At 40.1% G+C, this 24851-nt stretch overlaps 1 protein-coding gene across 1 annotated transcript; it reads left to right on the top strand.

The window, feature by feature from the left end:
• Positions 1-463: 463 nt before the first annotated feature.
• Positions 464-24681, top strand: IFNGR1 (interferon gamma receptor 1). The gene is made up of 7 exons (XM_068985206.1): positions 464-588; positions 12831-12945; positions 13603-13766; positions 15108-15280; positions 17217-17403; positions 21615-21742; positions 23649-24681. The coding sequence occupies exons 1-7, from the start codon at positions 504-506 to the stop codon at positions 24195-24197; spliced, it is 1401 nt and encodes a 466-aa protein (XP_068841307.1). The 5' UTR covers positions 464-503; the 3' UTR covers positions 24198-24681.
• The last annotated feature ends 170 nt before the right edge of the window (positions 24682-24851 follow it).

Raw genomic sequence — 24851 nt, 5'->3', positions numbered from 1 at the left:
AGTTTCTAGCAATCCTAGAAAAAGGATTGCAAAAAGAGGAAGATGAATTACGGCAAGTAGTGCCAAGCTTAAAGAACATAACCTGTGGACCCAAATGTGCTCACAAACGGGTGAGCCAAGATCGCCACAGACTGCCGTGCCCCTAACGCTGAGCTTCCACAGAGGCGACCTCTCTTTGACTTCCCGCTGTATTCCAGCTCGCCTACCCGATTCAACCTTCTCGGGCACCTCAGCCTCCCCTCAGGATCCCTAATTACCCCCACGCAGGCCGCCCTCCCCGCCCAGGCCCCGCCTCCCGGCCCTGGCCCCGCCTCCCGGGCCAGGCTGGCCGCCCAGTCCCGGTCTCGGCCTCCAGGTCCGCGCCCTACTTTCCCGTCCACGCCCCGCCTCCCGCTGGAGGGATGGTCGGCGGCGGAGGAAGTGACGCAAGACCTAAGCCCGAGGTTCGCGCGGGTGTACACCCGCGGTGGTGCTGGGCAGCACCGGCGTTAGTCTGGAGCAGCATGGCTCTCCTCTTTTTCCTCGTCCCTGTCTTGCTGACCGGAAGCTGGGTTGAGATGAGCGCCGCGAATCCGGGACTCTCTTCGGGTACTGTCGCTCGCGGCAGGGCCGCAGGCGGGTGGGGACGGGAAAGGAGGGAGCCCCACCGGCCAGGAAGCCCCGCCCGGGGTCGGGGCCGCGCCAGCGTCTGTCCTCGACGCCCGGCGGCGGCTTCGGGTCCTAAGGGGGCGGCCGTGGGAAGGTGACGCCGAGTGTCCGCGGTTTGCAGCCTTCAGTTCCCTTTTTCTGGCCTCTTCCGCGGTTGCCGAAACAAAACGCGTTCTCTTAATTCGTTTTTAAATAAGTGAGTTACCTGGTGAGCAGTTGCACACTGGCCACAGCTCATGATGTAAATATTCGTAAGGTCGGCCCCGAATTCTTAGACGTTCTTTCGCCAGCTGAGAATTATTAAAAGGCAGTTAAGTGGCCGTCTTACGTGCGAGTCTGGACGTGGTTCAGGGCATGTACTGTCGAATCCGTTTGTCAGGCAGGTCTCTTGGCAGACCTCAGTTCCTCCTTTATCTCCGCCTGCTTAAAGAGATTTCCCAGGAAACATGTTTTTCTAAAGCTCAGTGTAGTGATAATTAGGCGCTCCGGTGAAATCAGTAAACTCTGCAAAAGAGGCAAACCTAGATTATCGGAAAGCGGGGCATTCTGGAGCGTTTCCTCTGTGTACGCTGTTAGCAGCTGCCTGGAAGGGGTCAGGGCGACCCCGCCTCCTTTACTCTTGGCGAACGCGGGGTCTGCACCTGTGTTATGACTTCCTCTGTGACACTTGTTAGACGCGGTCCCTTCATATCCCGCTCTCCTTTGGCTTGCTCTTTAGAAGTCAAGTAAACAAATAGTTAAGTCATTCCTTGGAAGAGACATTGCACCATTTGTGTTGGAAATACAAAAATAACTTCAGTTTTTGCCTTAAAGGATCCTGATGGTTTAACTGTTATTGGGCACTGTTGTAAGTTCTTATCACATCATTTCCCAAACGTCCTATAAAGTAGACGCTGTTCTAGCTCTCTTATTTATGGATAAGAAGTTGAGGCATGGAATCTACTAAATTGCTGCTATTCACTGGGAAGCTTGGCAGTTGGGTTCCAGAGTCCGAAGTACTTAACTCTGTTCTCTGCCATTACTAGGGCGAGTTGGTCACCCATAAGAGCAGTTTCAGTCCATTGTGATAAGAGCTAGAACTTACACATAGTTTACTGGAAAGCAGCACATGGGTGCCTGACTCAGAAGGGGAATCAGGGAAGATTTCACTGAGAAGGTGACCCCAGAGTTGGAGCTGGAGGTGCAAAGAGACTTGTGTGTGCAGAGGAAGGGCTCTGAAACAGCAAGTTGAATTTGTGGAATAATTTAAGCATTTTGGGTTCGATCCCTGGGTCATGAAGATCCCCTAGAGAAGGGACTGGCAACCCATTCCAGTATTCTTACCTGAAGAATTCCATGGCCAGAGGAGCCTGGCAGGCTACAGTCCGTGGGGTCTCAAAAGAATTAGACACGACTGAGCGACTAAACAACAGCAAAATTGTTGTTTAGGAACCAGTTGGTTGGTAGGAACCAATTAATGAAGTACCTTATCATGTGTAACAGCAAAGGACAGAAACACAGCTTCAGCTCACTTCGACAAAAAGAGGAGTTTATTGACTCAGAGAATCCAAACCAGAGTTAAAACAGAAATGTAGAGATGTCGGCTGAACCAGAAACTCAAAGTGCCAAGACCCTCCATTTTGTATTACTTACTTTGGCTATTGGCAGCCTTCTCTACTTGGCAGGAATTATGGATGTTGACAGGCTTTTGGATTTTGACATCTTGCAGCTTCCTCCACCCTGGCAAAATCCCAGAAGAATGCTCCTGACCAGCTTCGGTCAGGTGCCAGCTATGGGAAGGATACTGTTGCAGGTGGTAACAGTAGGAGAATGCCAGCAGGGAGAGCCATAATGTTCCTGAAAGAAGTACAGGTGCTGAGCCAACAAAATAATAGGCTCACTCTTGCTCAAATCAGTGGGTAGCCATGGGATTATTTTCAGGAGATCAGTGATTTTATACAGGATCAGATACGCCATTTAGAAAGACCATTCATCTTAGAGGATAGTTTTGAGATAGTTTCAAAGGAGGGAGGCCACATAGGAGGCTGCTACTTAAGCCTGGGAGAAGACAGTGGTAAGTTTAAATGGAAAAGAAGAAATTAGAATAGAGAGTCAGCATAACTTGGGGATGACTGGATGTGGGAAGAGAGGAAGAGAGTAACTGAGGTGCCTGGCTAGGGCAGAGCAGTAAACCAAGTACAAGTCCCTTCCTTCTGAGCCCGGAGCCCTCCTGACCATGGGCCCCTCGTGACTACACAGTTCCTGCGTTCTTGATACCAGCCCTGGGAGGAGGATTGCCTGCCTTTCTCCACAGGAAGATCTGTGGCCTTCTGTACTTTAGCATTGTACAGTTGTCAGCTACCTTTTTCCAGTTTGTTCTTCCACTCTGGGTATTATCTGAAGAGCAGACTGCTTTAAAACAGGAGTGGGGCTCTTAACTCACCTTCTCCACTTGATTATTAGCTGTTCATTCTCTGACTTTAGGTAATGCTCTGGGTGTGTTGAGAATTTTCATTACTTTAGATTCGATATGTATTTCAGAGATTCAGAATACTTAAGTCAGTGCATTTCAATTATATTTATTGAAGAGGGTATTAATAATTTGTTTTCATTTTATTCTGATTCATGATTTATATGGGTTTTTGAAAGATCCACATTTTGGTTCTATATAAAGGAAAACCTAAAGAACTCAAGAGAGAAATAACCCCTTTAAAGACTGAGCTAAATGGATAATTAATGGCTCCATCTTAACTGGACAAAGAAAATGAAAGATGAGCCAGAATTAAATGAGTTCCTAACAAAAAGGAATCAGTTACTTGTAATTTTCTTATTAAGGGAGTGTCTTTGTTTTAGATTATCCCAATAGTAGATATCCATTTCAATCATGTCCATGCTAAATAAATAATTTAGTATACTGTTCAGATTTTCGGTGACTGTCTTGTAATTGTGATAGTATAATAAATTAGGCAAAATTACTTGAAGCAAATGCTTATGAAGTCATCAGAAAACAATTATCTCCAGTTTCTATCTATATTTTTTCCCCACTTTTAGTAAACTATCACAAAGATGATGCTTACACAGCTTTTATTAATTAAAACCGACAAAACTTTGCACACTGTCAAGTCTTTGAGTAACTTCTCTAAGGTTTTTCTCCCCCCCTCTCTTTTCGGTAAAAAGATGTAAATACTACCTCCCTTCTAGGACGGTTGTGGTGTTTAACTGAGATAATGCATAACAAAGTTGAGCTCATAGCTTGTCCAGTAAATGTTTCATTTATGTTGGTGACTGTCATTCAGTTATTTGCATCATTTTCACAAATACATGTTTTAAATATTGCATTGTTTTAGATATGAATGAGAAATTGTGTCAGCTTTAAAAACAAACTCATCCAGATCAATATGAAAAATTTAAAATAAGCTCCATGACTAACTCCTTCTTCCAACTTTTTCCCATCCTTCCTAAGATTGAAAAGTCCTGTTTCATTTTTTCTGTTCCTAAACTATTTCTCAGCGTAGAGTGAATCAGTCCAAAAGAGAATTAGTCGTGAGAAATGAGTTCTCTCAGGGACTAGATGGACCTGGTTCAATTAGAATTTTATTGGCATGCCAAGCAAACCCAACTAGATGAAACTGAATAAACAGGAACAATAATACAGCACTGCATTTCGGATCGGAAAAGTGGCTGGGAAGAAGTTCATTGGATAAGCCCTAATTTGCTTGTGGTTTCTGCGAAAGACCTGGGGAGTTTTAGTTCATTACAAATTCAGCGTAAGCCACAATTTGATAGAACCATCTCTTCAGAAAAGTATTTCATTCACATCAGTTCCATTACTTCTGGGCTCTACATTTTTTTTTTCTTTTTTTTAAGAATCTCAGATTAATTTTATTTTTATTTTATTTATTTTTTTAATTTTTAGTTTTACTTTATTTTGCTTTACAATACTGTATTGGTTTTGCCATACATTGACATGAATCCGCCACGGGTGTACATGAGTTCCCAATACTGAACCCCCCTTCCACCTCCCACCCCATATCATCTCTCTGGATCATCCCCATGCACCAGCCCCAAGCATCCTGTATCCTGTATTGAACATAGACGGGCGATTTGTTTCTTACATGGTAGTGTACATGTTTCAATGCCATGGGCCCTACATTTTAAGGAAGAGAGAGTGAGTGATAAAACCTGCAGACAGGAGGAAGAGAAGACTTCAGGGACACTCCAGTACTCTTGCCTGGAAAATCCATGGACAGAGGAGCCTGGTAGGCTTCAGTCCATGGGGTCGCGAAGAGTTGGGCACGACTGAGCGACTTCACTTTGACTTTTCACCTTCACGCATTGGAGAAGGAAATGGCAACCCACTCCAGTGTTCTTGCCTGGAGAATCCCAGGGACGGGGGAGCCTGGTGGGCTGCCGTCTATGGGGTCGCACAGAGTCGGACACGAATGAAGCGACTTAGCAGCAGGAGCAGCAGCAGCAGCAGAGGTCTTGAAACAGCTAAGGAACTCTGGAAGGTGAAACAGACCTGAAATATTTTAATGAACTCACTTGAACCCTTAGTTCTAACACCCTTTTTACAAAGGTACAAGGAAATAATAAAGGAATTTTAAATAGGATCATTTTTCCTTTCGTTTCACAAAGTGATACATAGGATTCCTTTCGAAGCCCCCCAGTATTTAAATGTTTCGGTTTTAAAACTTTTATGAATGCTTGAAACACCATGTGCAAGAATTCTTAAATGTCTTTATTCAGCTTAAATTTAGAGGATGGTGCTATCAATATTTGCTAAGAGAAGTTGGAAAGCACTAAGAAAAAGTTATTTTATCAGCATTGTAAAACCAGTAGATAGATCATAATCATAAATATATTCTGAAAATAATGCAGAAGTCTTGATGTTTTTCCCTTTTTCTGCCTGGATTTCTCATGCTATTTCTTAGTTTGCTGTGTAAGAAGAAACCTTTGTGAAAATGTCCATAACCCCGCATCTTTAACATGAGGAAGTTGTTAGATATTTTGAGAGTTGCTCACTCAAAAAAGAGTCTGGATGCTTTAAGTTAGAGAGTTTGTTTTTGAGTTGTAGTGTCAGATGACTTTGAATCCTCCAAAACAGTTTACTTACCGGCCACTGTCTCCTTAACCTCTTAATGCTTCTCAGTTTGTCCTTCCCCTAGAGAGGTTGTGAGCAGATAGTTGAATGGTGTCTATGCAGTGCAGAGCTCTGTTTTGCGTTTAGATGGACACAACTTTGGGGGCTTTCCAGATGGCTCAGTGGTAAAGAATCCGCCTGCAGTGCAGGAGATGCCAGTTTGATCCCTGGGTTGGAAAGATCCCCTGAAGGAGGAAATGGCAACCACTCCAGTATTCTTGCCTGGAAAATCCTATGGACAGAGGAGCCTGGTGAGCCACAGTCCATGGGGTCACAGAGTCAAATATAATTGACCACGCTCACATGCACTCACATAATTTTTTTGTCTTTGAATGCTATTATGTAAAAATCGGTGAACTGCTGTGACTGTCCGACTTTCGGTCGAGGCACAGATGCTTTCAGAGGCTACGGGATGGTGCATAGGAGGCTGCCTGCACCCCTGTCCCCGTCCCTGCACAGGAAATCTGGAGGTGTCTGTAATGGTGTGCTTCCCCCCTGCTGCCTTTCCCAGTGAGGATCATAGAGCTGTCCTAGCTACTGGTTTAGGGGCTTCGGTGACACCTCCATTGCCCCATCTAGCGGCAGGGCTTCACCACGTGCTGAACTTCATTTGTCTTTTCTGTCCTTTCCCTTGCTGTTTTTTCCATATCCTTGCTCTTTTTTTCATGTCTTATCACCAGGAAACAGTCCGCTGTAACCAGATCTCTCCTTTTTATCTGCGTTGTAATTAGAATGTTATGAAAAGTGATTCTTCTCTCTTTTGTTTGATTTTGTTTAACCTTCAGCTGCTAGCTCTAGAGGAGTTTGGGGAAGCAGATCTTAAGAAAGAGCTGAACTTGACTCCGGGTTGTATGCAGATAGAATGCTACAAGGACTCTGAACCAATTTCCAAAAACAACAAGTGTTACAGAAAACTTCTGGGCATTTTTAAGAGATGAGGACATCTGTAAGATGATCCTACTTCATGAGATACTCCTTTAACTCCATTCTCTTGCTATTTCTACACATATTTTTATTGACAGAGTGCATTTATTATGAATAGAAGTTAGCTGTAAGCCTCAGTTATTTTAAGCTGATTATGTAGCCATTTAAACTTTAGGTTACAAAATTCTGAAACTTAAGGAGAAAACTGCTCATGTCTACTTTATCATGTGATTTTGGCAAGGATGACAAAAGCAGATGTCTGATCACCACATGGTTTCTCTTCTGGTAGCATTAAAACCACAGATTACATCCTTTGATGTAAATATTCAAAAGTCTCTTCTATAATCTAGTAGCAATTTCTGTGTTTTAGAATCCATTGAAACCTCTTTTCCTACTACCTGTCTTGATTGCTTTGAAAGCTGTGATTTAAGCCCTTGTCCTAGTCTAATCATGCCAGGCTTTTACTTAAATTTTGGGAAATATTTGATTCACTCTAAAGACGAATGCAACACAAGTCTACTGCTGTTTGTATTTCATAATGTATGATTCAGTAACCTCTTCTTAAATATAGACGCACTTTATTTTATATTCTAGTACATAGGTTTATTTCTATATGCCTTTCTCTCAAATGCAGAAACTAATTTCAGATTGGGTACATACATATTCCTACTGGGAATAATTTTTTAAAAGGGACTTAAAAGGAAGTGAAGGACTTGTCTTTACTGGAAACTGAGGATCCTTGTTACATAGTGGCAGGAAACTTAACACCCATCACCTTTAATAGCAGGGAAAGCAGGAAATGTGCCTGGTGAGCCCAGTGACCTAGCAAAGGTTTCCAGGCAGATTGAAGGTGCCATGTGGTGTCTTTTTATTTCTTACTGTAAAATACAAGGTTAGAGAGAGTAATCAAGGGAAGGGCTGTTAAACAAAAGAAACCAGGACCTGATGGTTTGTAAATTTCTCAGCTACTAACTGCAGTCATGAAATTAAAAGACACTTGCTCCTTGGAAGAAAAGCTATGACAAACCTAAACAGTGTATTAAAAAGCAGAGGCATCACTTTGCCGACAAAGGTCAATATAGTTAAAGCTATGGTTTTTCTAGCAGTCATGTATGGATGTGAGAGTTGGACCATAAAGAAGGCCGAGCGCCAAAGAATTGATGCTTTTGAAGTGTGATGTTGGTGAAGACTCTTGAGAGTCCCTTGGACTGAAAGGAGATCAAACCAGTCAATCCTAAAGGAAATCAACCCTGAATTTTCATTGAAAGGACTGATGCTGAAGCTGAAGCTCCAATACTTTGGCCACCTGATGGGAAGAGCTGACTCATTAGAAAAGACCCTGATGCTGGGAAAGACTGAAGGCGGAGGAGAGGAGATGACAGGATGAGATGGTTGGATGGCATCACCAACTCAATGGACCTGAGTTTGAGCAAACTCAGGAAGATAGTGAAGGACAGGAAAGCCTGGAGAGCTGCAGTCCATGGAGTCACAAAAAGTTGGACACAACTTTTGAGACTGAACAACAAGAACAGCAAAAGATGCTAAAATTAAGAAATGGCATCTGAGGGACGTTCTGATTTATTATGAGTTTTCTTAACATTAGGTATCTTATGTAGTTGCAAAATTATATTTATATGTGTGATTGATATTTGATACTAATGTTGAATTGACCCTAGAGGGGGATGCCTTTGATTTCCTTCTCAACCATAGAATGTAAACTGTTTGAGACAGGTTGCTTCATGAAGTTGAGGTGTGACCACACCTTGGAAGGAGCCCTGTTAAGGAAGCTCAGTCCACCCTGCTGTGTATGGCCACGGGAACTCAACTAACACCGGGGCGAAATCTGGCAAGTCCAGTGCTTCCTGACTACCTGCAAGAAAATTGCTTAGAGAACTAGCGATGATAGATACCAAAAGCCATCAACATTATTCCAGAAAGGGAAAGTAGAAAAATGCTGACTGATCACTGGCTACAGGTCAAAGGGCATATTGAGTATTTGAACATGAGACATCCTTCCAACTTCATAATTTCAATCTTTAGGTACAAATTGTTCTACCACTTTGGTGAATAATATGGAAATTAGAGATTTCAAGAGACACCAAGGCTATTTGCTGAGCAGGAAGTGTAAAACATATTAGTTTATCAAAAAATTGTTTGTCTTTTATTTTTTATTGAAGTGGAGTTAATTTTCAGTATTAGTTTCAGGTATATAATAGTGACTCAATATTTTTAAATTATACTCCATTTAAACTTATTAATCAACTATATTCCTTGTGCTGTACAGTGTATTCTTATGGCTTATTTATTTTAGACATGGTAGTTTGTGCCTCTTAATCCCCTACTCCTCTCTTACTCCTGCCACACCATTGGTAACCACTGGTTTGTTCTCTATATTTGTGAGCCTGTTTCTTTTTTGATACAGTCATCCATTTGTTTTTAGCTTGCACATGTGTTTGACTTTTTTCACTAACCATAATACAGTCTGGGTCCAAACATGTTGCTGCAAATGGCAAAATGTCATTCATTTTTTGTGACTGAGTAGTATTCCATTATATGTGTTTGTATATATGTGTATATGTATATTATATATACATACACAAACACCATATCTTCTTTATCCATTCATCCACTGATGGGCACTTGAGTTGCTTCCATATATTGGCTTTTGTAAATAATGATGCTATGAACATTGGAGTACATGTATCTTTTCAAGTTAGTGTTTTTGTTTTCCTCAGATATATGTATATATCCAGGAGTGTGATTGTTGGATCGTATGGTAGTTCTATTTTTAGTGTTTTGAGGAACCTTCATACGGTTCTCCATAGAGGCTACACTGATTGACATTCCCACCAACAGTGTGTACTAGCGTTTCCTTTTCTCCACGTGCTTACCAACATTTGTTATTTATAGACTTTGATGATAGCCATTCTGACAGGTGTGGGGTGATTTTGAATTCCATTCTCTCTTTAATTTTTCTTCCTAAATAAAAATGATTCCTAAAATTATGATAAGGCAGGGTTTCTCAGTGTTCGGCACTGATAGTGTTTTGGACTGCCAAAATGTGGAGGGCTGTCTTGTGTATTGCAGGATATCAGCAGCATCCCCAGCCTTTGTCCCTTAGATGCGAGTAGAACCCCACTAGTACCATGCCGTTAGGAGAACCAGACTGTCTCTCAACAGTGCTGCATATCCCTGGGGGACATAGCACCTCTTGTGGAAAACCACTGAAATAAAGGGAAAAATAATGAAAAAAGGGGTGGGGGATGACAGTAGAATCCCACTGTCCTTGAGGACTTCCCAGGTGACTCAGCGGAAAAGACTCTGCCTGCCAGTACCGGAGACACAGGTTTGATCCCTGGGTCGGGAAGATCCTCTGGAGGAGGAAATGACAGCCGACTCCAGTATTCTTGCCTGGAAGATCCCATAGACTGAGGAGCCTGATGGGCTACAGTCCAGGTGGTTGCAAAAAGCCAGACATGACTTCGTGACTAAGCATGCAGGCATACACTGTGTTTTTTACCTAAGTAACTCTTGATCCGTGTTCTGCTTTGGAACAATAATGCAGTTGCTAAATAATTGTAAATTAAGACAGTGTACCAGTTTGGCTTCAAATACTGGAATTTTTGTTTTGGGAAAAAATATAGTAGGTGTTTTCTTCAGCAGTAAGCAAATACCCTATGTATGTGAAGTTAACACCTCACTTGATAGGTGAGGGATTCTGAAACAACTCTTTAGTAATATAGCAAGGAAAGAATCCAGATTTCTTAAGGTCCAACCCAGGGAATATATTTCTTATTAGAACAGTCTACTAGGTATAAGGCTACTGGGTATCGGGCTTCCCTGGTGGCTCAGTGGTAGTGAATCCTCTGGCAGTGCAGAAGATGCAGGTTTGATCCCTGGGTCAGGACAATCCCCTGGGGGAGGAAATGGCAACCCACTCCAGTATTCCCTAAAAAATCCCATGGACAGAGGAGCCTGGGGGACTGCAGTCTATGGGGTCACAAAGAGCCAGACACAACTTAGTGAATAAACAACAAATAATTCGGTATAAATCTAAGTGATTATCATTATTATCTGGAATACATTTTTTAAAAGTATAAACTTTTGGCTCTCTTTGAGGTTTTTAGGATGACAGGTTATGTTTGAAAGCCACTGCACCTGACCACATTGCTATTCATTCATTTATTTTAGCTGTACAAGCAAATCATTGTTTGATGGAGTTTTCTAGATAGGTAGGATTGAATGCTCTTACATTTCAGGTCATATTGCTAACTCTATAACTTCATGTTTGTTCACCGAGAAGGGCAAGAAAGGAGAGGGAGATAGAGCAAGAGAGAAAAGGAGGAAGGGAGGTGTGTGTTCAGTTTTCTATGGGGTGGTGGACAATAACCATTTACACCCAGCAGGGGAACAAATGGCAGCTTTTAGTAACTAGATAATGGTTGTGGTAGAGTTTGATTATAAGATGTTAAAGTGACTTCTGCCCTATTTTCTTGTGTAACACTTGCACATCTTATCAACAGACATTTTCTAAAATGGTTTAAAAGAGCAAAGGCAGGAGGAAATACAGGGTATGTTTTGAAAAAAGCCTTGTACACCTCAGAGAGCAAAATGCTGATGAAACTGGACTGCTTGATGGCTCCATCAGGCAGTCATTCGGTATCTGTTGCTGTGCTGGAGAAAAGGCAGTAAAGGTGTAACAGTGCTGAGTGGAGGGTTGAGAGCCCAGGTAGCACTTGAGAGTGAAATTGACCATCCCATTGGTGGCCAGTTCTTCTCTAGACGTTGAATACAGTCTTTGGTACCAAATAGAGAAAATTCTAGTGATTAAACGAATTGAGGATTATTATTGCAGTGCAATTATTGATAAAAACTCCTAAGACATTCTAGGAATGTGTTGCTCATACTATATTAGTATTTTTTTAAGTCAGTTGTGTTTTATGTTTACTGTGGTAAAATATATATAATGTAAAATTTACCATTTTTCTTATTATAACTGTGCAGTCCAGTAGCATTAAGTATATTAACATTGTTGTGCAGCCACCACTCCATCTCTGGAACTTTTCATGATCCCATATTGAAACTCTGTACCCATTAAACGTTAACTCCCCTTTGTCTCCTACCCCCGCACCCGCCCCTGATAACCACCGTACTAGTCTCTGTCTCAATGTATTTGATTATTTTGTATGCTTCATATTAGTGGAATCATACAGTATTTGTCCTTTTGTATCTGACTTATTCCAATTAGCATAATGTCTTCAAGGATCATCCATGTTGCAACAGGTATCAGAATCATCATATTCGTTTGTAAGGCTGAGTAACATTCCATTATATGTATATGCCACATTTTTTGTTGTGGTACAAACACTCAAATGAGATCTACACTCATAAAAAACATTTTAAATACAGCAATTGTTGTTGTTGTTCAGTCACTAAGTCATGTACAACTTTTCAACCCCATGGACTGCATGCAGCACGCCAAGCTTAGCTGTCTTTCACTGCCTTCTGGAGTTTGTGCAAACTCATGTCCATTGAGTCGATAATGCCATCCAACCATCTCATCCTCTGCCACTCACTTCTCCTGCCTTCAATCTTTCCCAGCATCAGAGTGTTTTCCAGTGAGTCAGCTCTTCACATCAGATGGCCAAAGTATTGGAGCCTCAGCTTCAGCATCAGTCCTTCCAGTGAATATTCAGAACTGATTTCCTTTAGGTTTGACTGGTTTGATCTTCCTGCTGTCTGAGGACTCTCAAGAGTCTTCCTATAAGTAAACAATACAGTTTTGTTAATTATAGGCACAAGGGTATACAGCAGATACTGAGAACTTACTAACCTTGTATGCCTACTTTTTTACCCATTGGACACAATCTCACATTTCCCCCTCCCTCCACCCCTGGTAACCACCATTGTTCATACTGTATTTGTGTGTCCCTTATGTCACAATGTTGTTTCAGTAATTTAAAATGAATTAGAATGCTTCTGTACTTTAATAAAATTAATTTTTAGAAATTCTGAATTTAAATAAATTTACTATCCTGGTGAATTCTTTAAGTGTATGTTTGGCTTCTTACATTAAGGTTTTGTAATGTTAGTGTTTGTTGCTCACTATGATCCTTACTTTTTGCATCTCTTGTAGTTCCACCACCAGCCAATGTTACAATACAAGCCTACAACTTGAACACTGTTATATTTTGGGATTACCCTGTTATGCTACAGAATCCTATGTTTACCGTACAAGTGATGAACTATGAGTGAGTGTCACTTTTATTTTTTTATCCTGTTTTTGCCAAGGCCTTTGCACATCTCATAACTGATTGTTCCATCATCATTCCTTCCCATGTGGCAGAACTGCCTGAACTGCTTAACGACATCCAGATGTAATAAGGATGCAAGCTAATTCTTTTCAGAATATTTCCTGCCTCTTAGTTCATCTTTGTGTCAGATTTAGGGTAGAGGAGTATCACTAACTTCTGACATGTTAAGACATGATGAATAAAGCTTGCAGTTCTGTGTTAAAACAGCCAAGTCGTCTTACTTCTTATAGTGTATGTATGAAGTAGAAAGAAAAATTTCAACAGAATTTTTGACAAGTGTCAGGGGTTATTATATGTTGGATTCTATAAGTTATGACTATTAATGGACTTTGATTTGTTTAAAGCACAGATTTTTTTAAAATTGCATGTGGAATGTAGTTTTTGCAGGTCTTATTCTGAATTGAGCCTCTTTATTGTAAATTATTTTCTAGATCTTCTAACCAAAGAGTAAAAGTTCCCCACTCTATCTAGCTTCTTCATCCTGTTCTTATTCATCTCTTTCTATCAGCTCCGTGCTGTGAATGAACAGCACAGCATGGACAGAAATGGTTTATGTATTAACAGTAAAAGTTACCTTTGTGTTCTTTATTTTAGGGACGGGAAATGGATTGATGCCTGCAATACCTCCGAACATTATTGTAATATCTTTTCTGTAATTAATGATCCATCGAGTTCTGTCTGGGGTAGAGTTAAGGTCAGGGTTGGACAAGAAGAATCTGTCTATGCACAGTCCAGAGAATTTATTTTATGCAAAGAAGGTGAGTAGAATGTATACATGTCTGAATTTTAATTTCATTCGTGTCTTCTATATATATTTGCTTTTATAAGCAGTTGCTAAAAATTATCACAATGCCCTCAGGAACATTTGGAGGAATTTAGGGAGTTCCTGTCTTCTCTTCGCCCAAGCCACACAAAATAGAGCTAAGAGGTGCCCGTCACTTTGCCCTTCTAAACCTGAGAACTGCGGTCAGTCTTCCCCTCAAGGCCTCTGGCAATTTAACACATTAAATTTAACATTTTTAACACATGACAATTTTACAGCTCTGTAATCTCTTCAATCACAGTGATTTTTCAGTTCTTCACGCTGCTGACATCCCATTCCCATGATCTGCCTGAGCTTCGTTGTCACCTCAAGCTCCAGACTCTGCAGGGCCCATTCTTCTTTTTTGGCTAACACCCTACCTTGTAGCTTTCATACCGTCACTCATGGGTAAGAGAAGTCTAGTCACATGGTTCCTTCCCAGTCTTGTAGCTCTTTAATGCCTTGCCTTCTGGCTTCTCTTCCATCCTTGTTCAGCTTCCGTGCTTCATGACTTCAACCACTGCCTGGATTCTGCTCCTTCCTCTTGGTTTGTGCCTACTTCGTCTCTTCTAAAAGCCCTGCCTCTACCTGCCCTTGAAGTAGTTTCATTCCCCAGAGTCCACGCTTCTGTCACCTGATAATTATACTATCTGTTATGTCAGATTTTTCCCACACAGATTTATCAAGGTCATACTATGTGCCAGAAAGTATGCTAGGCCCTAGGGTATATTGGTGAATGAAAACAGATCTGTCAGGCACATAGGAGGCATGCAATAAATATGTGAAGAACAGATAAATGGTTCACCTACAAAGTTCCAGGCATCAAAGACATAATAATAAATATTATGGAATCAGTGAATAGCTAGTTCTGATTTTCGTAGTAAAAATTGAATGTATTTTGCAAACTTTCATGATGTCTTCGTGCCATGTGTCCATAGGCACTGGAAATATAAAGAGTTTTGATGAGAATTCAAAGATAATTACAATGCCTTTTCTGAAATGTGTTTTAAAAAGCATGTTCTGTTTTCTGTTTAATGATTTTCAATCTACAGAAACAAAAATAAAGGAAAGATAACTTCATATAGCTTCTTTTATGTCAAGGCTTTTTACCAAGATTTATTAAGGACAGTTAAAATATTTTCTAGGTGTTTGTGGAATGATTTAAATGCAGTCCTGCTTTAGAACACAGCAACAAAAAGAGTAGATTGATGGATTGAGTTTGGTAATGTTATATGCTGTGGATCACAGTTCCAAGGCTGATACAAATTGTACTTCTTTTTTGTTCCCCACCCCCCAGGGAAAGTTGGACCACCTAAACTGGGTATCAGAAAGAAGGAAAACCAAATCATTGTTGATATATTTCACCCTTTAATTACTGTAAATGGAAAAGAGCCAGAACCTATGTATGATGATGAAAATACTTGTTATACATTCACGTACCATGTGTTTGTGAGCGTCAATAGAAGTGAGGTATGTGTTTCCATCTCATCTTTTTCTACATTGAAATTTTCCTGTTGTTTGCATAAGTTGTTTTACATGTGGTAAAATGAAAGTAGAATGTTTATGAATATTCAGTCAAGACTCATGGCTCATCAGTTTTAGTAAGAAAAAAAGAAATATGTGTTGAAGAGAATCAGTATTGGAGTTAATCTTTAACACTGGCCACGTGAATACATTTTAAGTTTTTTCTTTGCCAACAGTGTGGTTCTAATCTAGACTCTTAACCTGTGTATCTCCATTTCTCCACTGGTAAGATGAGGATAGCTTTAATCCTTTCTTCCTCATTGATAGTAATGTGAAGTAATACGAAGTTCTAATTGGAATCGCTGTCTTTGAAAGAAGTACTTCTGTAGGACATGATTGCACCCTGGCAGTGCCGTGCAGCCCACACTTTGCCTAGAATTCTTCTGTTGCATCCACTCTCCACAGCACTGCCATTCCTTTACTTAACAGCATTTGTCAAGCACATGCCTGGTGCCTTTTAGGCTCTAGGAGTAGCCGTGAGCAGTGCAGACAAAGCTCCAGTGATAAGTATTGTGGGAGAAGCGCAGAGCAGGGAGGAGGGCGGGGCGCAGGGTGGGGCCGTTGTGATTTCCAGCAGGGTGGCCAGGCCTCACTGGGAAGTGTTACTGGAGCCAGGGCTGGGGGAGGTGAGGAGGTGAGCTCCTGGACGTACCTGGGGAAAGTTTCCGGCAGAGCCTCGCAGAGGCACCCAGGCACGCGAAGGGAGCAGCAGGGCGCTGGGCAGCTGACATTGCAGGGTTCACTGGGGACCACTTCTCTTGAGGCGTTGGAGAGAGCTGACTCTTCTCACTGAGTCGTTGTGCCTTATGGAAGGATGTTAGGAGAAGAAGGACATCTGATTTAGGTTGTGAAACATCACTTTGGTCGCCAGCTGAGTTGTCTTTCTGAAGTGCGTACCTGACCACATTACTTCATTGCTTAAAACCCTTTAACAAGTCCCCATTAAGTACAAAATCATTTCTAAATTCTCCTCCGTGGCATGTCCCCTTGGCCTTCATAATTTGGCCTCTTGCATCCTTTCCAGCTACATGTCTCCAGCCTTCCAGCTTCATCTTCATTTGTGCTCTGGTGAACTGCTTACTGTTCTTGGTCTCCTGCAGGTACCCTGCTCTTTTGCAGAATGCCCTTCTCCACCTTGTCTACTCTGGAGAATTTCTATTTATTCTTCAGTATTCAGCTGGCAAATCAGCTCTCCTTTGAAGTCTTTTCTGACCCCATGGACTGTTTCCTCCTCTGTGGTCCGGTTATTCCTCATTTCACAGAGTGGGGCTTTCTCTTACAGTCCTCGTCACTCACTTGCATTTCTTTCTTGTGTCTCTTGTACTATCATAAGTTACTGGAGGTCAGGCACCACTTCTTACCTTTGTGTCCTTAGGCCCTAGCACAGTGATCCGTGCACTGTGGCTGGTTGAATGAATAATAAGCTCCCAGAGATTGCTTCAGTCCCTTCCATGTATTATTGCCAAGAGATGCTCCGGCAGGATGCCTGAGTTATTCTTCGTATGAGATGCTCGTCTCTCTCACCAGCTAAGTTTCAGGCACTATAGAAATAGGACCAGTGAGCATTTGTTGGTTTGACAGCTAACACTGAACGTTTCTGCTATTTGAGTTTTTATATTCATAATCCATATTTTAATTTTTAAATTTATAATCTCTATAAAGAACATTTTAATGGATTTATACCATCATGCATCATGCATCATGCTGTGTTGAAGTAACAGGTTGACTTACTGTTTGAATATCAACAGTATGTTCAGACATGTTCAGCACTCATCATGTCTGTGTTTTTCTTCAAATGTTCGACCAGGATAAGTATGGTGATTTTTTTTTTTCCCAAATTAAAAGGTGCCGTGCATTTTCTTTGTTTTCTTCTTCTGTCCAGACCACGGATAAAATGTACACAAAGGAAGAGGACTGTAATGAGACTCAGTGCTTCTTAAATATTCCTATGTCCTCGCTGAATTCTCAGTACTGTGTTTCAGCAGCAGGAGTCTCAGAATTATGGGCTGTTACAACTGAAAAGTCTGATGAACTTTGTATTACCTTTTCTGATGATAACAACACAGAAGGTAATTTGTTACAATTTTTTCCTAAATATAGGGCTGTGGTTTAGTCCCTAAGTAGTGTTTGATTCCTTTGGGACCCTGTGGACTGTAGCCCAGCAGGCTCCTCTGTCCATGGGATTTCCCAGGCAAGAACACTGAAGTGGCTATTCTCCAGGGGATATTCCCGACCCTGGGATCTAACACACATCTCCTGCATTGGCAGGTGCATTCTTTACCACTGAATCACCAGGGAAACCCAGTATAAGCAGTGATCACTAAAATGGTAATGTGAAAAGAGTTGATTTTTAATTTCAGTACATCTCTGCTCTTTACAAAAAATATTTAGTAGTTCCATTTTTCAGAAGTTTAAAATTAAAAATAAGGCCATTTTTCAGTCTTAAAAGATACAAAACAACCAATTTAGAAAGCCATGTGATGACCTTTGACCCAGCAAAGAAAAATTGTAACACATAAAGTTGTGTGCATAAATTTCTGCATTTCAGGATTATGAGTAAGGACATACATCAGTTTGTTACTCTAATATAGCAAGATGTTATATATCCATTAAAATATTCTTCCTGGGGACAGTAAGTTTATAAACTAAAAAGTAGGGATGTGCACTGACTAAAATTGTGTTACCTGGGAACTGGACAAGCACTGGAAATTAACATTCAAAAATAGATAAAGATTGGTTTAAATCATAGATTATAGGTCATTTTTATAACACATTCTTAAAATAAATGTTTTCATTTCATTATTATTTTCTTTAACAGGCATTCTCATTTGGCAGGTACCTTAACAAAACTTCGGGCTTATTTTTGATGTTATGAAATTTAAATGTTCATTATAGATAATTTTTAAAATATAAAAAGCCAGAAGGAAACAAAAGCTGTAGTTCTGCCATCCAAATGAATACTCAGTTATTCACAGTTTGGTGGGGCTTTTTCCATCCTGTTTTTTCTTTTGCTTTGTAGCCATGATCATACTGTAGTACAAATATAACTTCGTATATGGGGCTTCCCAGGTGACTCAGTGTTAAAGAATCTGCCTGCTAGTGCAGAAGACACAGAAGACGTGGGTTGGTCCTGGGTCAGGGAGATCTCCTAGAGTAGGAAATGGCAACCCACTCCAGTATTCATGCCTGGAAAATCACATGGACAGAGGAGCTTGGCGGACTATATATAGTCCATGGGGTCACAAAGAGTTGGACACAACTGAACACATGCACACACGCTAAGCATATGCTATAAATATTTTTTATTTTACATACTTTATTAATAGTATTTTTGATGTCTCTAAAATATTTTATTATGAAGATCATAAGTGAAGTGAAAGTCGCTCAGTCGTGTCCGACTCTTTGCAACCCCATGGACTATACTGTCTGTAGAATTCTCCAGGCCAGAATACTGAAGTGGGTAGCCTTTCCCTTCTCCAGGGGATCTTCCCAACCCAGGAATTGAACCCAGGTCTCTCCCGCGTTGCAGGCAGATTCTTTACCAGATGAGCCACAAGGGAAGCCCAAAGATCATATTTAATGTTTCTCAATTTTTGGATTAACTGGTCGATTTGTCTTTATAAATCATACTTTGGTGACTGTCTTTGGGTGTGTGCGTCTGTGTATGTATATATATTATGTTGTTCAGGTGTTTTTAGAATATATTTCCTAGGTTAAAAATGTACAAAAAATTTTGTAAATTTCTTTTCGAAGAATGAAAATCTAGCCTGAAGAATCAGACCAAACACTTTAATAAATACTGAAAACTTTTTAGGCCATTATGTTAGGATTCCAAATAGATAACTTAAAATGATGCAGTGCATTTAATATCCTTTTGTGTTATGCTATTTTGAGTAAGAAAATGCATAAAATTTGAAATAATGCAAATACCCCAGATTTATTCTAAAAAAAAAAGAAATCCTGAGTTACAAACCAGACTGAGAGGTGGCTGCACAGTGGTACCTCTGTGGCTCATATGCAGGCAGCATTCTCTGCCTGTCCACTCCAGTGCTTTTGAGCAGGGTGCTGTGTTGCTTATATGGTTATTTTATCTTTTCCTATTATAAAAATTTTTTTCATGTCCTCTAACAGGTGTGATACAGGCATTTATTTTAGTAACTTCCAGAGTTATTCTGTTTTTTTGTTGGAGTACGATTGCTGTTAGTTTCTGCTGTACAGCATGATGAATCAACTGTGTGTGTGTATATATCCCCACCCACCCCCATCCCACCCAGTTAGGTGATCACCAAGCACCGAGCTGAGCTTCCTGTGCCTTATAGCAAGTTCCCACTGGCTATCTGTTTGACACATGGTGATCTATGTATGTCAGGCTGATCTCCCAGTTTGTCCCACCCTCTCCCCTCCATGTCTGCATGTCTGTTCTCTACGTCTTCATCTCTATTCCTACTGTGGAAATAGGTTCATCTGTACCATTTTTCTAGATTACACATATATGCATTAACGTACCATCCTTGTTTTTCTGACTACGCTCTATATGACACATTCTAGGTCCATCCACATCTCTACAAATTACCCAATTTCATTCCCTTTTTTACGACTGAGTAATATTCCATTGTAAGTGCTTACCACATCTTTATCCATTCCTCTGTTGATGGACATTTAGATTGTTTCTCTGTCCTGACTGTTGTAAATAGTGCTGCAGTCAGCATTGGGGTACACATGTCCTTTTTTAAAATTTATCTATTTTTTAATTGAAGGATAATTGCTTTATAGAATTTTGTTGTTTTCTGTCAAACCTCAACATGAATCAGCCATAGGTATACATAAGTCCCCTCCCTCTTGAACCTTCCTCCAATCTCCCTTCCCATCCCACCCCTCTACGTTGATACAGAGCCCCTGTTTGAGTTCCCTGAGACATACAGCAAATACCCATTGGCTGTCTATTTTACATATGGCGATATAAGTTTCCATGTTACTGTCTCCATACATCTCACTTTGAATTACGGTTTTTCAGGGTATTTGCCCAGTAGTGGAATTGCTGGGTTGTATGGTAGTTCTATTTTTAAGAAACCTCCGTACTGTTTGCCACAGTAACTGTATCAGTTTACATTCCCACCAACAGTGCAAGAGGGTTTCCTTTTCTCCACACCCTCCCCAACATCTATTGTTTGAAAATTTTTGATGATGGCCATTCTCACTGGTATGAGGTGATAACTTCATTGTAGTTTTGATTTACATTTCTCTTATAATTAGTGATGTTGAGTATCTTTTCTTGTGCTCTTGACCATCTGTATGTCTTCTTTGGAGAAATGTCTGTTTAGGTCTTCCACCCATTTTTCAATTGGTCTGGTTTTGGGGGTTTGTTTGTTTGTTTTTTAGATTCTGAGTTCCAGGAGCTGTTTATATATTTTAGAAATTAATCCTCTTTCCTTTACTTTGCAAATATTTTGTCCCTTTCTATCTTTTTGTCTTGTTTATGGTTTCCTTTGCCATACAAAAGCTTTTCAGTTTCATTAGGTCCCATGTGTTTATTTTTGTTTCTATTTTCATTACTCTAGGAAATGGGTCAAAAAAGATCTTGCTGTCAGAGTTATTATTTCAAAGAAGTAACTTTGGAATAGAAATTAAAGGTAATAAAATGCTGTGAAGGATGGCAAACATCACCACAGCATGTAGAGCACTGTTAATTTGAAGAGAAGACTGGGGAAAAAAATTGAAGATTGTGCTGTGAAAATAAAAGGCAGCATTAGAGAAAAATATACAGTCGTGATTGTAGGTGTTTGTGCTCTGAAACAAACCTTCCCTATTTTATATTATTCTTTATATCTGGTTTACCTTCAAAGGGACTTTATCCCTGTGCAGCTTGCCTATATGTGTGTATTTGTGTACATCTGTGTTTTTTATTAAGTTTTGTAATCTTTAAATAACAAAATGTAACAATTCAGAAGGGTGGGACTAAAGACATACAGTATTGGGGTATGTAAGGAAATTATTATGAAAAAGTCATTTTAGGCACACTGTATGACAGTATAGTTGCATAAAGTTTAGAATCTGAAAGCTGGGAGGAATCGCATGTTGGATTCCTTGGTATCTTGGACAGGTACCTAATTTTTTACTCATGTCTTCTGACTTCTGTGTCAGTGTTGTTTGAAACTCTGACCATATTAATTGGCGGATATGTAAATCCATTAAAGAATAGCACTGAGACTGTGTAACTATTTGATGGATCCAGCACTGTTCACTTGCAATTCTGATTTGTGATTTGTTTCCCTTCTCGTAGATCCTGTTTGGATTCCTGTCGTTGCTGCTTTACTCCTCTTTCTTGTATTTGCTGCGGTAGTTGTATGTTGCATCATTAAGAAGTTGCATCCAATTAAGCGAGAAGGCACCAAGTTACCCAAATCCTTGGTAATATATTTAGATTTTTTTTCTTTATCTATTTATAGTTGGCTCTTGAACAACATGGATTTGCACAGCACAGGGCCACTTCAGCATTTTTTTAGTGAATATATTGGAAAGTTTTTTGGAGATTTGTGACAGTTTGAAAAAAAACTCACCATATAGCCTAGAAGTATTGGAAAAATTAAGTGAAGTTAGGTATGTCATAAATGTATAAAATGCATGTAAATATAATACACAGGGTATATGTTAATCAGCTATTTATGTTATTGGTAGGTTCTGGCCAACAGCAGACTCTTAGTAGTTAAGTTTTTAGAGAGTCAAAAGTCATACATAAATTTTTTGACTGCAAGAGAGGCTCAGTGTGCCTAACCCTTGTATTGCTCAAGGGTGAACTGGACACTAAAATGTTAATTTAAACCTTTTTGATAATTCTTCGAATTTTGTTTTTAAGTAGAATGATGTTCAGCTGCATGTCACCTGTCATAAATCACTCAATCTCCCACATACCCAAAACCACTTTTTTGTTTTATTACTATGCAGCGGGTACCTTTTTATATGAGGGCCAGAGGCATAGTTAGGCCTCAGTGCTCAGGAGCTTAAAGTCAAGTGGGAAAATGATGAGGACTCAGTGGTTGTCCAGTGCAATCTGAGGGTTGAAGATCAAGGTTTATATACATGCCAGTGAGGACTTGGTCCATCTTTGTGGGATTGGGTTAGTTATGGCTTCTCCAGGGGCAGTGATAGCTAAACAGTCTTGAGAGGCAGAGGAGTTCATCCAGGTACCAAGGGACAGTGTGTGCTAAGGCCCACTGTCAATAAGGTGTGGCTTTCGAAAACCTGCAAATACAGAAATGCTTCATGGTAGTTGAAGAGTAGAAGGAAAGATGACCAGCAGTGAGTCTAAACTAGAAGGTTGACATTTTAATGCCTGACATTTTAAAGTATGATGAAAAGAACATTTAAAGGTGCCAGAATGATAACTAGTTAAGTCAGATATGATAGGAATCATACCTGTGATATGTAAAGGGCACGTTTAAATTTGTTATGGAAACACTGTCTTTAAGTAGAGGGGATAAGAACTGTCAACAGTTAGCAGACAATTCACATATGAATTATTAACTACTAGTGGTTATGGCAACCCACTCCAGTGTTCTTGCCTGGAGAATCCCAGGGACAGGGGAGCCTGGTGGGCTGCCGTCTCTGGGGTCGCACAGAGTCAGACACGACTGAAGCAACTTAGCAGCAGTGGTTAAGCACAAACGAAGCTCGCAGTGTGCTATTTTACACCTACTAGAGAAGGAAAAATAAACCTGAATATCCCCTGGTACCTTGTAATAAAAGTAGTGTATGCTGGCAAAAAAGAAATTTTAATCCTGAGGAGTTGATAAGTATGCAATGGGTGTACAAAGTAGCAGCATCCTAAGCATGCCACACTCTAAAAAATTAATCCTTAAAAAGATAGTTTCATAAATAAAAAGAAGTATAAAAATATTAACTTCAGCATGTGCTATAAATGGTAAAAACTCGAACACCTTAACACTTAGATAAATGATATCATCAGTATAAAATTATTGAGCCTATGAAAATTAGACTATAAAGACAAATGATGAAACATTACCTAGAATAAGTAACTGTACTCCTATTACAAATGTAACATGCGTGGTTGTTGAAGGTAGCACACAAAAAGCAACATATGTTGGTGAGATAGTGACTTTCTAAAAACTTGTTTTTAATCTTAATGGTGTTTCCATTAAAAAGAAAGGCAATTAGCAGACTATTCCACTGTTGTCCTAAATATGCCAATGAGTGATACATTTAGTTACCCTCTACCCTTTTAGACCTTTTTTTTTTGAGGTTAAGCACTTAAGTGTAATAATTTATTATGTTTAATCACTGATTTCTCTTCCCTTAGCTGTCTGTGGTGAAAAATGCCTCTTCAGAGGCAAAATTTGATTCAAAAATGATATCACCCATCACCTACCAGCCAATTGCTGTAGAAAATGAACAGCTGTCCCCAGGGACCATTTCAAGCCTACACACTGAGGACAATCCAGAAAAAGTGGAACACGGAGATCTTTCTAGTGAAATGGAAGTGGTGACCATTGAAGAAAATATTTCTGACTTGGCCCCATGTAGTCCTCTGACCCCAGAGAGAGAGGATTCTATCCACGCAAGCAGCAATCAGTCTGAATCCTGCAGCATCACTTTGAATGCGTATCACTCCAGAGATGGCTCTGATAGTGGCCTGGTGGTGTTAGACAACTGCTCCAGCTCAGAATTTCCCCCAAGTAATAAAACTGAAGTAAAGACTGAAGGACAGGACTTCACAACGCTGAGAAACACCACCACCTCCTTTGGTTACGATAAACCGCACGTGTTAGTGGATCTGCTTGTGGATGAAGGTGGTAAAGAGTCCTTAATTGGTTACAGACTTACAGCAGACTCCAGAGAGTTGTCATGAGATGAACCAAGATCACAAACTGGGAAGGAGCTGTTTTCCTGAAGAGCTTTTCCACTTTGATTCCGTGAACAGATCCATGATTTCAGAAATGGCGTCATCTTGATAGAAATCAGATGGAGTGTCATGGTTTAGATAAAAGTGTAAAGAACTTGTTTGGCCTTGTCACTTGTCGTCTGAAAACTGCAATCTCTTTTTAAAAAAAAAGCCATTGTCACATGTGAACCTTTGCGTCTACATGTTAATGGTGAACATAACCCTGCTTCCTGTAGGTGTTAACTCCAGGGTCCTTTCTAACCACTTTAAGAGATAATAAAGATTGTTTTCCTTTTTGTGCCTCAGCATGGTATTTGTTTTTGGAAGTCTGTGTATATATACTTTCAGGAGAAATCCTGAATGCTTTTCAAAACTGCACTTAAAATTGCCTTGAAATCCATAGTATTAAATAGAATGTGTAAGTAAAAGCATGTATGTATATTTTTATGAAATGTTACCATTGAGGGATATTTTTTAATAAAGTAACTTAAAAATTCATTTTTGTTTTCATTTATTCATTTAACTGGGATGTTTTTTATTCATTCACTTGTTTCTATCCATTAATATCATAGAATCATTTTCTAATTATTCATATCTTTAAAACCATCCTAAAAATCGCCT

Source organism: Capricornis sumatraensis, chromosome 13 (assembly GCF_032405125.1).
Source record: "Capricornis sumatraensis isolate serow.1 chromosome 13, serow.2, whole genome shotgun sequence".
NCBI lineage: Eukaryota > Metazoa > Chordata > Mammalia > Artiodactyla > Bovidae > Capricornis > Capricornis sumatraensis.
Note: the sequence above shows the minus strand (reverse complement) of the source record. Positions and strands in the feature narration are given on the sequence as shown.

What these genes read in the sequence shown, in the direction of transcription:
- IFNGR1 (XM_068985206.1), top strand. Translation starts at nt 504, where the DNA reads ATGGCTCTCCTCTTTTTCCTCGTCCCTGTCTTGCTGACCGGAAGCTGG. An exon ending in GAATCCGGGACTCTCTTCGG is followed by an intron (nt 589 to 12,830) that starts GTACTGTCGCTC and finishes CATCTCTTGTAG; the next exon opens with TTCCACCACCAGCCAATGTT. An exon ending in CCAAGTTACCCAAATCCTTG is followed by an intron (nt 21,743 to 23,648) that starts GTAATATATTTA and finishes CTCTTCCCTTAG; the next exon opens with CTGTCTGTGGTGAAAAATGC.